The sequence below is a fragment of the Trematosphaeria pertusa genome (genome assembly GCF_010094035.1).
Source record: "Trematosphaeria pertusa strain CBS 122368 unplaced genomic scaffold BU26scaffold_2, whole genome shotgun sequence".
Taxonomy (NCBI): Eukaryota; Fungi; Ascomycota; class Dothideomycetes; order Pleosporales; family Trematosphaeriaceae; genus Trematosphaeria; species Trematosphaeria pertusa.
The window spans coordinates 3,400,052-3,412,616 of NW_022987213.1; the positions used below are offsets into that span (position 1 = coordinate 3,400,052).

At 58.1% G+C, this 12,565-nt stretch overlaps 5 protein-coding genes across 5 annotated transcripts; 3 read left to right on the forward strand and 2 right to left on the reverse strand.

Annotated features, from left to right (window-relative positions):
• Positions 1-1,231: 1,231 nt before the first annotated feature.
• Positions 1,232-2,895, forward strand: BU26DRAFT_515047 (uncharacterized protein). The gene has a single exon (XM_033827972.1). The coding sequence runs from the start codon at positions 1,248-1,250 to the stop codon at positions 2,727-2,729; it is 1,482 nt and encodes a 493-aa protein (XP_033690327.1). The 5' UTR covers positions 1,232-1,247; the 3' UTR covers positions 2,730-2,895.
• Positions 2,896-3,066: 171 nt separating this feature from the next.
• Positions 3,067-5,063, reverse strand: BU26DRAFT_584019 (FAD/NAD(P)-binding domain-containing protein; the record flags this gene model as incomplete). The annotated part of the gene is made up of 5 exons (XM_033834585.1): positions 4,766-5,063; positions 4,406-4,645; positions 3,914-4,242; positions 3,549-3,857; positions 3,067-3,408 (listed from the first exon to the last, which is right to left on the reverse strand). Exons 1-5 carry the CDS (start codon positions 4,923-4,925, stop codon positions 3,067-3,069), a joined length of 1,380 nt encoding a protein of 459 aa, XP_033690328.1. The 5' UTR covers positions 4,926-5,063.
• Positions 5,064-5,329: 266 nt separating this feature from the next.
• Positions 5,330-7,810, forward strand: BU26DRAFT_153949 (vanillyl alcohol oxidase). Its single transcript, XM_033820029.1, has 4 exons — positions 5,330-6,083; positions 6,155-7,153; positions 7,203-7,399; positions 7,449-7,810. The coding sequence occupies exons 1-4, from the start codon at positions 5,734-5,736 to the stop codon at positions 7,607-7,609; spliced, it is 1,707 nt and encodes a 568-aa protein (XP_033690329.1). The 5' UTR covers positions 5,330-5,733; the 3' UTR covers positions 7,610-7,810.
• A 200-nt stretch (positions 7,811-8,010) lies between these two features.
• On the forward strand, positions 8,011-9,290 carry BU26DRAFT_559932 (uncharacterized protein; the record flags this gene model as incomplete). Its single annotated transcript, XM_033832755.1, has 3 exons — positions 8,011-8,112; positions 8,169-8,321; positions 8,382-9,290. 3 exons carry the CDS (start codon positions 8,011-8,013, stop codon positions 9,288-9,290), a joined length of 1,164 nt encoding a protein of 387 aa, XP_033690330.1.
• Positions 9,291-10,002: 712 nt separating this feature from the next.
• BU26DRAFT_537728 (uncharacterized protein) lies at positions 10,003-12,112 on the reverse strand. The gene is made up of 4 exons (XM_033831429.1): positions 11,897-12,112; positions 11,526-11,843; positions 11,160-11,475; positions 10,003-11,101 (listed from the first exon to the last, which is right to left on the reverse strand). Exons 1-4 carry the CDS (start codon positions 12,040-12,042, stop codon positions 10,265-10,267), a joined length of 1,617 nt encoding a protein of 538 aa, XP_033690331.1. The 5' UTR covers positions 12,043-12,112; the 3' UTR covers positions 10,003-10,264.
• Between the last annotated feature and the right edge of the window lie 453 nt (positions 12,113-12,565).

Sequence of the window (12,565 nt, forward strand, 5' to 3'; positions counted from 1 at the left end):
CTATCATACCACCAACCCTTCCCTGGCGCCACTATGACGGCGGATACAACGAGGGACTTCCTGACTGGACCCCCGGCAGCTATCTCCGCATCCATACCGTGTCCTGCATTTAGAAAGCAAGTCTTGGACTTGGTCTCACTGGCATTCATCACGGATGGCACACACCTCTCCGCTGTTCCGGGCAATACCTGGGTCCAAAACTTCACTACCTGCACGCAGACTGGAGTTGCTGAGTTGTTCAAGATTCAGCTCCACCAGGCTGTTCCGAAGTGCACGCCGCCGCCACCGATGGACACTACGGTGGACTTTGCGGGAGTCCTCATGGGCGCGGCTGAGTGACTTGCGAGTATGTGTTACCCGTCTGAGGGTGCTTCGCGACGCGGTGCTAACTGATGGTATTGTTGGATGCTGCTCTGAACGCCTCTAGGTCCCTTTGCGAACCTTGATTCGTCGCACTGGTCTCTCACTATCGCGGATGACGATCGAGGCTAGGAAAGGATACTTCACTTGCTCCGCCTGGAGGGGCATCTTGGGGCTTGATATGTTATCGCAAGGTAAGAGAACGGCAGCTACGGCTAGTTCACCACAATAATCCCGAGACTCGAGCTCTCGGAATACCTGCCCAGACCGCGCCATTAACGATATGGTGGCGACAGTTTCCCCACCGACGAAGCGGTGTGGACGCGGGAGAGCGTGCCCAGGTGAAAGAGCCCACACTTAACGTCACGTTACCCCCACGACGGGCGGGACCTTAATCTTATATAGCAACAGAAACCTAGTTACTCTCGCTCTTCGCGCAAGCAACAACACTCAACTTCCGCTTGCGCCTAACCGCGCACAATTCTTGCTCGTCGCCGTCAAGCTTGTTCCCCTGCAGTTCAACTCACTAACCTTTCTCTGCAGTGCGCTATACGCAAGCAGTCGCCTGTACGGTACTCAGCCTCGTAGCTGCAACCATGCAGTTCAACGCGCACCCCTTCGGCCCGCAAGGCCCTCAGCAATTCGGGCCGCAGTTCGCCTACCCACCTCACCCGACCGACCAGCAGCCTCCGAACAGCTATCAAGGCTTCGATCGCAACGGCAGCCGTGGCACCTGGCGCGGCGGGAGGAACAGGCGCGGTAGCGGCAGGTTCAACGGCAATGGCACGCCCTACGGCGGCTACGGCGGCGGCGGCGGCAGCAGCAGCAATGGCTTCGATCACCCCAACTTCGCGAACATGCGCGCGCCGTACAACAACTGGGCCATCATGCCTTCAGCGACTGGTCCGTTCGGTGGCAATATGAACACTCCGCCGTTCAACCCATTCATGGTCAACGGATTCGGGATGGGCATGCCCGGCATCATGCCGCCACAAGGCCTTCCTGTCAATGCTCCGTTTCCTAATATGTCTAGGGCTAGCAACTACGCTGGCGGGATGCCGTCTGCCCATGGTACTCCGGCTCTGTATGCGCCGGCTCCGCAGCGTGTGGCGCACTTCGTGCCGGGACCCTCCTTCACCCAGACGCCTGAGGCCGCTACTCCACCCAAGACGCTGAGTGCCGTGCCCACCGGCACCGGGAGGCCCAACACTCTGAAGGTCGTGAAGCAGCGCACTGCTCCCTCAACGCGCGCCGCTTCCGCCGGACCCTCCGCATCCGCGACCGGCAGCAGCAGCCTTCGCTCAAAGAAAGGGAAAGGCAAGGCGAAAGAAGAGCAGCAGCCAGGCCCCTCCACCGACGTCAAAAACTCCACCGCCATCCAGCACATCGAGGCTCTGCAGTCCAGCGCGCTCCCCTCCGTCCGTGTCCGCATCGACGCCCGCTTCACCAGGCACAACGCCGAGAAAGCGAACTTCATCCAGAACCGCGAGAACTTGCTCAGCAGGCTCGACGGGGCGCTCACGCAGGTGCGCGCCGAGGAGAAAGAGATGGTCGGCTGGCAGGACCGCGCCATCGCCAGCCTGACGGTGGCGACGACGCGCACGGGCGGCGACAAGGACAAGGCGCTCAAGAACGCGGCCGAGTGCATGAAGAAGGCGAGCTACCACTCCGAGGAGGCGCGGCGCAAGTGCGATGTCGCGAATGCGTATCGCGCGGCATTGGACGATCTGGGGTTTAGGGCGATGACGGGGCTGGAGCGCTTCTATCGCGGCGTGTTTCAGGAGGTGCGGACCCCGTCTGGGGCGGCGGCGAGGATGAGTGAGCAGGAGGAGAAGGAGGTGAGGGCGTTCTCGGAGTGGCGTCTGGCGGAGAAAGACGAGGAGGATGGAGAGCGGGCTCAGGGCACGGAGGACGTCCAGAAGACGGAGCAGGCTGGCGTGAGCAAGAACAAGACCGGCGATGGAGCGAAGGAGATGCAGGCCGGAGCAAAGAAAGATGAGGGCGAGAAAGGACCAAAGATGACCACCGAGCATAAGGGCAAGACTGTTGCCACCGGCGCAGACATCAAGAAAGCGGACGGAGCAACCAACAAGGACGAGCAGAAGTTCACCGACAAAGCCACCGCCACCCAGAAGGGCCGGAAGGAGGACAAGAACGACGAGAAGCAGGACAAGAACCAGCAGGGAGACGGCGGCCCCAAGAAGAAGAACAAGTCCAAGAACAAAGGCAGCATGAAGAACAAGGACAACGTCGACTCCGGTGCCTCGTCAACTGCTCCCAAGGCCGACGGCGCCAAGGACATCAAGACCTCTTCGGCCACCGCAAAGGGCGACACCATCATGGACTGGAGCCAGATTGGCAGATTCTGAGAACTGGCGCAGTCCCCCCGGACAGCATCTACCCTGGGCAACAGCGTCTAGCGTGGGTGCTGAGGGGTGTTCACGGCGAGGGTCTATTACCGTTCCGACGTTAACGCATCTTCCTGGATGATGTCGCAGAGCATAGCCATAGTCTGTTGACGGTATACCGGCGCTAGATATGGTGAAACCGATGCTTGGTTATACGTCGGGTCATATAGAGATTGCCCCTATAGGAATAATTAAGAGATTCCTCATATACCTCCCGTCTACACCGTGACAAGTCAGCATTCAAACCCTCATTCCCGCACTTACTTACCACCCACATCACCCCCCCAGCCCCCTACTCTCACGTATACCACTCCCCCTCATCCCCATCCCCATGCCCCCTCTCCTTCTCCTCCAGCAACTCCCGCACCGTCCACGCCCGAAACCTAAACCCAGGCACCGCATTCGTATTCTCAAAGGGCGCGCCTTCGCGGATGTGCTTCACGCCCTTCTCATAGTTCGCATACGTGTACTCCTCCACGTCGAAATTCACCAGCCAGCTGCCCAGGAACTTTGCGCTTTCTTGGGGCTGCGCACCCCGCGCCTTGTCGGAGCTGGAGAAGGCGGCGCCGTTCTTGAAGCCGACTTTCTGCGCGCAGCAGACGCGCTCGTAGCGCAGGAGGGTGTGGATGCGGGCGGCGAGCTGAGGGGGTGGGAGGTGGTGTTAGCGCGTGGGAGGGGGAGAGGAGGGGAAGGGGAGAGGGGTGGATTGTTGGGGACCTGCACAGTTGGGAAAGGGGGTGCAAACAGAAGATGTTTGGCTGAGGACCGCAACAAACGTACCTGGATGTTCTGCTTGCCCGCGAGCTGCAGGCACGCTGCCAGAGAACAGCCGTCTTCCAGTGCAATACCGGCCCCTGTGCCGGAAGTCGGCAGGAAAGGGTGCGCCGCGTCGCCGATCTGCACGACGCGGCCGCATGGGGAAGAGTAGTTGGGCTGGGGATCGCGATACATGAGGCGCCAGAGGAGCACCTTGTTTTCCGGCACGGCTTTGACTATTTCGCGGTAGAAGGGCGCCCAGTCCGCCATGTATCGGAGGGTGGAATCCGTGGAAACGGTGTTGCCCCAGCTTTCATCTGTGCCAGGCTCGTCCTGTCATTGTCAATACAAATATAGGCTTGTGCTTTTACAAGGGACTGGCGGCTCACCTTGTGGACGAGGACCCAGGTGATGGACTCGTCTGACTTCCCAATGACAAGGTGAGCATCGGGCCCGAGGCTGAACCAGACTCCGGTCTGAAAGTCGCCGTATCCGTCACGGATGACGGTGTTCTTGAGGGCGATTTCGGCCGGGTAGGTCGCTAGGTGGCATGCATAGCCGCTGCTGATTGCTGCTTGCTTTTCGCCCAGAATTAGAATAGATGAGTCGGAGCCCACGCCATCGGCTGCAACGACAACGTCGGCTGTCTCTTGCGTGCCGTCGTCGTACTCAACGCCACCGTGGTGTTCGTCCTCGAAGTACTTCTTCACTGATCGGCCTGCGAGCATTGTGGCTGACATTAGCAAATATGTCGATTAAGAAAGGGCACAAGCGGGACACTGGCAGATGAGCCTTCCCTGACTCCTCGGGAGGGCCTCCACGAGTGGCTTTCAGTCGTCAAGGACTACGACACACTGGTCTATGCGCCGCGAAAGACGTACCCAGTTCAAAGGGAATGCCCAGCTCTTGCACATAACTCAACAGGAGCTTGTGCAGCGCCGGACGACTCGTAGGCCACGATGGCTTCTGAACATTGGCGAAGGGGAAGTCTCCAATGCGCGCCATATCGCTCTTCATAATGCGGGCGACTGGCTTCATCGTGTGCGGCATCAAGCGCTCTATGAAGCCCGGCCATCGTTGGACGATGGTCTGCGCCGCGCCTGGGACTGCGATGAGACCGCCTGTGCTTTGTCAGTTAACATGTTGTGTAAAGCGTGCTCCATGTTCGACGGAAGCATATCGATCGCGTATCGTGAGCTGAAGCTAGTCAGGCTTCGCAACCCGCGCTTAGACTGACTTACCTCGGTCGTAGAAGTCCAGTCGCCTCTCGACGATCCGAACGTCGTGGCCTTTGCGGTATGCCTCGATGCCGAAGCCCAATCCGCCAATACCTCCGCCGACGACGAGGATGGATATCCCACTGGATGGCTCTCTGATTGCGTCCATTGCTTCCTTAGCCATGACGATGGGTTGAATGTAATCCAGTAAAGACGGCTGTGTAGCAAAGGTGCAAGCGGTGCTGCTTCTTCTTTCCAGGCTTCATTAGGATTTTTATATTTCCACTTGCTCGACTCTTGGGAATATATTGCCCAAAGCCGTATGCACAGCTTCAGGCTTCAGGCGAACGTCAGCGCCGGTGGCCTGGTCTGCTCCGAGCATTGTTTGGATGATTACCACTATGCCCCTCTTCTCGCGCCTGAAATGACAATCGTTTAGGTCCGTCTGATTCGCCAAGCGATGGAGGTTGAACGCATCTCGATCATAATAGGAAATGGCTTCGCGCTCGCCGAATCGATCTGCCACACACTGATACTCGGTTCCGGGAAGGGATGTATCCCTTGGAATCTTCGAGGGAGCCGTGTTAATAGCAATAAGATGACATCGTTGTCGACGGAACGTATGGAGGTCGTCTGTCGGCGGGCGCGATTACCTCAGCCCGATCGCGAGAATAGCACCGCGAAGTCCCGATTTCGCGCTGCGCTTCCATTACCGCACTCATCGAGCTATGAGAAGACTCATGGAGATCTTGATGGCGTCCTTGGGGATGGCTGTCCCTGAAGCTGAGCAGCCCGAGTTGGAGATGTGACCCCACATCTCCGCATTGTGGGGAAGCTCGCCAACCTCACCCCATACGCCTCGACTCGCGTCGCGTCTAGATTTAGACTCGATGTGGGCCATGAATCTCTCCAGATACATATCCAGTCCCTGGGCCATGCAGGGACTGGCTTTACCAACGACCGAAGACCCTTCCGCATCGTAATCGGCCGCCATGCCCTCCCCTGCCTACATCAACGCCGAGTACCAATCGACGCACTACAACCTCTTCAAGGACTCCATTACCGTTCCGCTCAAGCCTGTGCTCCCGCCAGGCGTCACGCGATATGCCTTCGATGCGGCCATCATGCAGTACATGGCCGCGGTAGGCCACGAGCAGGTGCTGCAGGGCGACGCGTTGACCGAATACATCGATCCGTACGAGCTATGGGAAGCGGAGGGGAAGCGCAGAATGCCTAGCGCAGCTGTGCGACCGAAGAACACTGAGGAATTGCGGAAAGTGCTGAAGGTGTCGAACGAGTACAACATCCCGGTGTGGTACTTCTCGAGAGGGAAGAATCTCGGGTAAGCTCGTTTGCTTCATCACGAATCTCCTCCATAGAACAGCGATGGGGTGCTAACGAGATATGCCACAGATATGGAGGTCCAGCTCCACGCGTCAACGGGTGCGTAGCGCTCGACCTGCACCGGATGAACAAGATCATCGAAGTCAACGCCGAATACGCCTACGCCGTCGTCGAGCCCGGCGTCACCTTCACCGAACTGTACGAATACTGCGTCGCGCACAAGCTCAAGGTATGGCCTTCGGTGCCGTCCTTGGGATGGGGTTCGGTTGTGGGGAATACACTGGATCGCGGTACGGGCTTCACGCCCACGGCAACGCATCACCAGCACATTTGCGGCGTGGAGGCCATGCTCGCCGATGGCGAACTAGTGCGAACAGGGCAATTCGCCGTGTCGGGATCGCCGTCGTCGCATCTGTCCAAGTTTACCTTCGGCCCCAGTATCGAGGGACTCTTCCTCCAGTCGAATCTTGGCATTGTCACCAAGCTTGGTATATGGCTTACGCCGGCTCCGCAGGCATTCATGTCCTGTTCCTTCAACATGCCAGACTTTGAGGATGTGGAGACGATAGTCGATGTCTTCGGGCCGCTGCGCCGCGACGGCCTCCTGCCCAACACTGTCTACGTGTCCAATCTCGTAGAGTGGCTGGGTATGCTGGGAAAGCGCGAAGAGCTGTGGCCCGAACCCGGAGCGATACCTGAGTGGCGCCTGAAAGAGCTACAGAAGCAGCTTGGCATTGGATACTGGAATGCGAAGTTCGGACTGTACGGCGCAAAGGAGGTGGTGCAGGCGCACTTCAACGAGCTCAAGAAGATCGTGGCAAAGAAGGCTCCCAAGGGGAAACTCACGGGCGAGATCTTCTCCGCTGAAGATGGCGAGACGCTGGACCCATCATCTGTCCCCGAGCCGCATGGTGGCTTCTTTGTAGGCGTTCCGAGTCTGTGGAGTCTGCCCATGGTGAAGTTCCGGCTACCCAAGAAAGGCGGCGGCATTGGTGCGCACTACGACTACAGCCCGATAATACCGTCAAGCGGGAAGACGGTGCTGGAGTGGGTGAAGACTGCGAAGAAGTACGTTGCTTGTACTCCACTCCGAGCTCGGCGACTAACGCGTCTACAGGGTGTGCGAAGCCGAATCCTTCGACCTCTTCTGCGACTTCTTCATGCACGAGCGCCACGTCATCTTCGTCAACATGATGACCTTTGACAAGACCAACCCCGCCCACAAGCACTCCGTCGAAACCATCTTCTCGAACCTGTTCAAGGAAGGGCGGAAGCGTGGCTTCAGCAAATACCGGAGTCACGTCAACACCATGGGTAAGGCGCCAGTCCTTCGATAGTATTGCATCCAGCGCTAATTTATTAGATCTCGTTGCTTCCCTTTACGACTTCAACGATCATGCCTATCGCCGCTTCGTAGAGAAGATAAAAGACGCGCTCGATCCGAACGGCATTCTCTCGCCTGGAAAGCAGGGCATATGGCCGAAGCGCTTCCGCGAGAATGAGAAGCTAAAGGCGCACTTGTAGATGCATGTTGCGTTTGTAAAACACTGCTAGTAAGACTAGAATTTCATCAGTTTCTTCTCTTTTGAGACTCCTTGATCTCTTCCTATGATACAATCATACTCTCCCTTAGCAAGGTAAGTAGAGGACGTCCGCGCCAGGAGGTCGCAAAGAATAATCAAAGGAAGAAACGGTGAAACATTAGATCTCAGCCTCAAGCCCGCGAATATTCCGCATCTAACCGGAGTATCCTGCTATTATCTGTTTTACTCACACCGACTTTCCCGAGCAACCGCTGTAGCGTTATCATTATCAGAGCCGTCACTCCGCCGGTTGGTAGCGCATAGACCGCAAAAGCTCGAAGACCATCCCCACAACTCGCGCGCGCACCTCACCCGCTTTGTTTATCCCTAGCATTAGGTAGCATGGCTCCGATACCCAACAATCCTCGCTCGTCGGACTCTAACGTGGATCTCGAGCACGCGGCGACAATGAAGGAGCTAGGCGAATTGATGCTGGCGGAGAGGGTAAGATCAACATACTCTACCTGGTTCCGCGACAACCATGCTGAGTATTTCAACAGGAGTATGAAAGCCCACAGGAGCTGGCAGCCTCTATGCTCGTCTTCCCCGGGCGGCGGTCCCAACCGGTCTCGATTGCCAGCTCGCGGACGTCGCGCAGCAACTCTCGGGTATCGCAGAGGAGTGAGGAGAAGATTGTCGTATTCAAAGATGAGGTAGGTTCCATTATACCTACCCTACTGGTATCGTATTGGGCAGCCTGACGGACTTTGTAGAACGATGGACGGCCGGTACAGAGGGCCAATCAAGCTCCAATCGGGCCCTCGGTGTCGTCGTCGAGATCTACGATGGAGAAAAAGCTAGAGGCTTTGCATGCCCACTCGCAGTCAAACTCCGATTCTTCAGCATACCGAATGCGGCCTGCCAATGTCGTCGCTCAGCATGTTAGCAAGGCGCATCCGCACCTTCAAGCTGCTACCACCTCTCCCGATGCCCAGAGTCTCGTCGAACACCTACACAGCATCGCCGAAGAGCGAGCACAGCTTCTCCGCAGACTGACTACCCTCAACGAGGCGGAGAACGAAATCTTAGCACGCCTCGCACACTCGATCCCTCCCTCAGCATCTGGACACTCGCGCACCCTGAGCAACGAAAACGCCGTTCTGCCTGCATCAGCGCCGCGCACAGTACCTGCCGAACGTCCTGTTCTCCCCGCACCCTCAGAGAAGCTCCCGCCACTGCAGCCGTCGAAAACAGCCCGCACACAGCCGCGGCTTCCCCGCCCAGTCTCAGCGCCACCGAAATCGACGCCCTCTGGCTCACAGCACCGTACACCGAGCACGTCCAAGCGCATTCCACTCGGCGACAAGACGGACGCATCTCTCGCGCCGTTCGACTCCGCACCGGCGTACACCATGGAGCAACACATCGCCTCTCCGGGGCGGAAGTCTCCAGACCGGGCCCCTGCCCCAGGCGAAGCCTCCTATCACCCGACCGAAGAAGCCACGCCCGCTCGGCCCGGGCGCCCAGTCCAGGTGCCGACAAAGTTCGGCGACGACGAAGAAGAAGAAGAAGAAGCATTGGAAGCCCACGGACAAAAGCGCGGCAGGCCAGGGACGCCAGCCCGCGTGTCGAGGTCCTATGACGTGCCTCCTACCGTGGCGCGGAAGCGCTGGGCTTTCTGAGGGGTGCGGGGGTGCTGGCTACGTGCGCGCGTCTTTGTGTTTAGCGGTTGGAGGCCGACGCGCGGGGGTAGAGTTAGGCTAGATGCGATGGAAACGTTATGGCGGCATCAATTGTACTATGAGGTTTCTCACACGGTTGCGCGGAAGAGCTGGGGCTTTCTAGCATAGATGCGTGAGCGTGTGGAGCTTCGGTCGCGTTGGACGTGGACGAACGGCTTCGTCTTCGTGCTTTGAAGGCCGACGCGCGGAGCTATGCGGGATTCGATGGAACTGTAACTGTCACCGTAACGGAACTGCAATGCAGGTATTAGTATGCAGTTAGTACTATGACCTCCCTCCTACGCTTGCGCGCAAGAGCATAGATGCGTGAGCGTGTGGAGCTTTAGTTGCCTTAGTTAAGGACAAACGGCTTCGTCTTCGTGCGCTGAAGGCCGACGCGCTGAGCTATGCGAGCTGCGACGGGGAAGACGCGGCGGGGCGTAGTAGCGACTAAGAAGAAAGAACAAGGACACCTGCTCGACGTCGTTGCGCCGCCGTTTCGTCCGGTGAGCTGGAGTCTTGCGAGGGTTTCGGTGTCCCGTGCACGTGGGTGCTGACTGCGGATAAGACAGTGGCATGGGTGGGTGCTGGATGGGTGGTTGAGGAAGAGCTCGAGGAGATTTGCGACCTTACTACAAAAGACCGAGCATCTCAATGATTAAGGTGACTCTCTCAGCCAAGGCGTTTTTGCATTCGGAGAGATAGCGCGGAGATCTTATGCTACGGGATTCCTTCCTTACTAGTAGTACACACACCGGCAGGCATATCCACGCCAGTGTTTTTCAAGCTGGCGCGCAGAGAGTACGTACGTACGTACGCTCGTCAAAATAGGTATCGTGGTCATTTCAGTCATTTCAGACATCCATTCAATCGTTCATTCAGGCATCCAGCCTCGCCCCCATCCATCAGCCGGCTCTCCACCTCACCTCACTGACTCACTGATCCGGAATCGGCAGCTCCCCCTGCGTCCACTGCCCGCCCTTAATATCCCTAATAAACATACTCAAATCGTCGCCGCGCGTCTGATAAAACACATACAAGCTGGTGCCGCCGCTCTGGTCCTCGACCGCCGTGACGCTCATATGCGTGCCCTTGAGGCCGGGCACGGGGCCCTGCGCGCTGCCGACCGTAAATTCGTTATCGGCGACGCCCGTGGTGTTCTCCGCGGCCCATTGGATGTCGTGGCCCATGATGGTGCCGTCGGGCATCTGGGCGTAGAAGTACTCGGTGAAGCCGAGCGAGGTGCTGGGATAGACGTCCGGGATGGCGTAGTGCGTGGCGTTCTTCCAGTCGTTGATGGGGTGCGCGGAGGTCGAGGTCAGGTTGTCGTTTGTGTCTTTCCACCAGATTGTTGCGGTGTCTTGCGTGTCGACCATCATCGCGTAGGTGACGCTGCCCGGGCCCCAGCTGTAGCAGCCGACGCCGGCGTGCACGTTCATGTCCGTCCAGGTGGTTTGCTCCTCCCACTGCTCTTGCCCCTCGTACCAGCCGTATTGCATGAATGTCGAGTCGTCGGAGGGGTACCATAGGTGCATGCCGGCGGTTGATGAGTTGAAGGGGATCGTGTTGTTGTTTCCGTCGCGGGTCGGGAACTTGGATGCATCAGAGTCGCCGTAGTAGTTGCCGTACCAGCACGCTTGGAGGCCGACGTTGGGCGCATCATAGGCGGTGAGGTTGAGTTCGGTGAGTGGCCCGTCCTGCCAGATGTTGGTGCTGTTGCTGTTCTGCTTTTGCTTGACGACGTTGTCTTCGGAGACGTAGAAGATGTGCCACTGTGCGGTCGAACGTCAGCATCCCGCGAAGGAGATATGCTAGTGGACAATAGCTTACGACTGAGGTGTCATTCAAGGAGTATGAGACTGCGGATATGGGCGTGGCGTTCTTCGCGTCACTCGCAATGACTTCGCTTTTCGTCCCGCCGATCCATTCGCCCTTGGGCGTCAGTTGAATCCATCTGATCTCGCCCGACCAATGCTGAAAGTAGACCGTCATGATCTTGCGCTCCTCGTTGTTCCAGAACTCTGTCGCTAGCGCGATACCGGAGCCGTTGAACGTGCCATTGCTCGTATAGTACGAAGTGCCGAGCGCGCCGCCAATGCAATACTCTGGATTCGCAGCACAGTATGGGTCAACCAGGCCGGGACCGCTGGCCTGCAGTCAGCGATAGCTTCTCGAGAGCCCTTCTCGGTCACTTACGATGACTTATGATCCTTTTTCAGTCCAAGTCCAAGCCCCAGACCAAGCCCCAGAGCGAGGAGAACGACGAACACCAAAATGATCACTCCCAACAGATAACGCCTGGGGATACCGCATCTCTTATCGTCGCCCTTCTCTGAAGGCAGTTCCGAGACTCGTCGCGGGACGGGTTCGCCCTTCTCGTTGAACTCCAGCGGTTGAAAGCCAGACACGACGGTTCCATCCTCCGAGAACGGGGAATTCGGTCTCTGTTGGCTCGCCAGCCACGGTTCAACTACTTCTGGCGCATCGTGCAGGACTTCTTTCGACGACGCTGGCCTGCGGAATCATCAGCGATCCGACCGTTCACGCCATGGGGGAGCCGCACTCACTCGGGATTGTGTGGGAAGAGCTTCTCCGGCGCCTGATCGCGAGGAGAATCATTCTGGAGGGGCGGGCTCACTGGAGACGTGCCCTCCGGTGGGTGAGCGATCTTGTAGGTGGTGTCCACCTTGGTCTCTGGGGACGTCGACTCCATGCTGGGCAATGCAACGTTCCATCGACGGCGACTGTCCAGCGGCAGCGACCGAGCAACCGGCGCGTCAGCTGGGGCCGGACATATATATTATCTGCACCCATTCCACGCTGTCCCGCTCTTCTAAGCGGGGCCCGCGCAGCTGGGTGTGCAGCGAATCTGGAGCTCCCCCTCAAGGACCCTGGGCCCAATGCGGTGAGATTGTACGCAGTAGGCGGCGACATGCTTGCCGCGCTACCGCATGCGGCTAAAGTGCCCTTCGTAGGGCAGAGCGGGAGGAGGCCGTTGATCGATGCCGGATCGGGTCCTTCGCTGGACCGGCCACCACTCGCCGTGAAGTAGACGCAGGTAAGCACACCAACAAGTGGTGAGAGATGAGTCCTCTTAACCGCCGACAGTCTGACCGGGTAAAGCTCCAGTGATTGACATGGAGAGCAGTGGGGCGCAATGGCCTGGGATTGTGTTCCATCGCTCCAACGTTTATTACTGCTGTGGTTCAGCGAACGCTCGCGTGCGACGAGGCCAG

Coding starts and splice junctions, on each gene's coding strand:
- BU26DRAFT_515047 (XM_033827972.1), top strand. CDS start 1,248: ATGCCTTCAGCGACTGGTCCGTTCGGTGGCAATATGAACACTCCGCCG.
- BU26DRAFT_153949 (XM_033820029.1), top strand. CDS start 5,734: ATGCCCTCCCCTGCCTACATCAACGCCGAGTACCAATCGACGCACTAC. Junction 7,154..7,202: donor TGGGTGAAGACTGCGAAGAA/GTACGTTGCTTG, acceptor ACGCGTCTACAG/GGTGTGCGAAGCCGAATCCT. Junction 7,400..7,448: donor GAGTCACGTCAACACCATGG/GTAAGGCGCCAG, acceptor CTAATTTATTAG/ATCTCGTTGCTTCCCTTTAC.
- BU26DRAFT_537728 (XM_033831429.1), bottom strand. CDS start 12,042: ATGGAGTCGACGTCCCCAGAGACCAAGGTGGACACCACCTACAAGATC. Junction 11,476..11,525: donor AAAAAGGATCATAAGTCATC/GTAAGTGACCGA, acceptor ACTGCAGGCCAG/CGGTCCCGGCCTGGTTGACC. Junction 11,102..11,159: donor CCTTGAATGACACCTCAGTC/GTAAGCTATTGT, acceptor TCGACCGCACAG/TGGCACATCTTCTACGTCTC.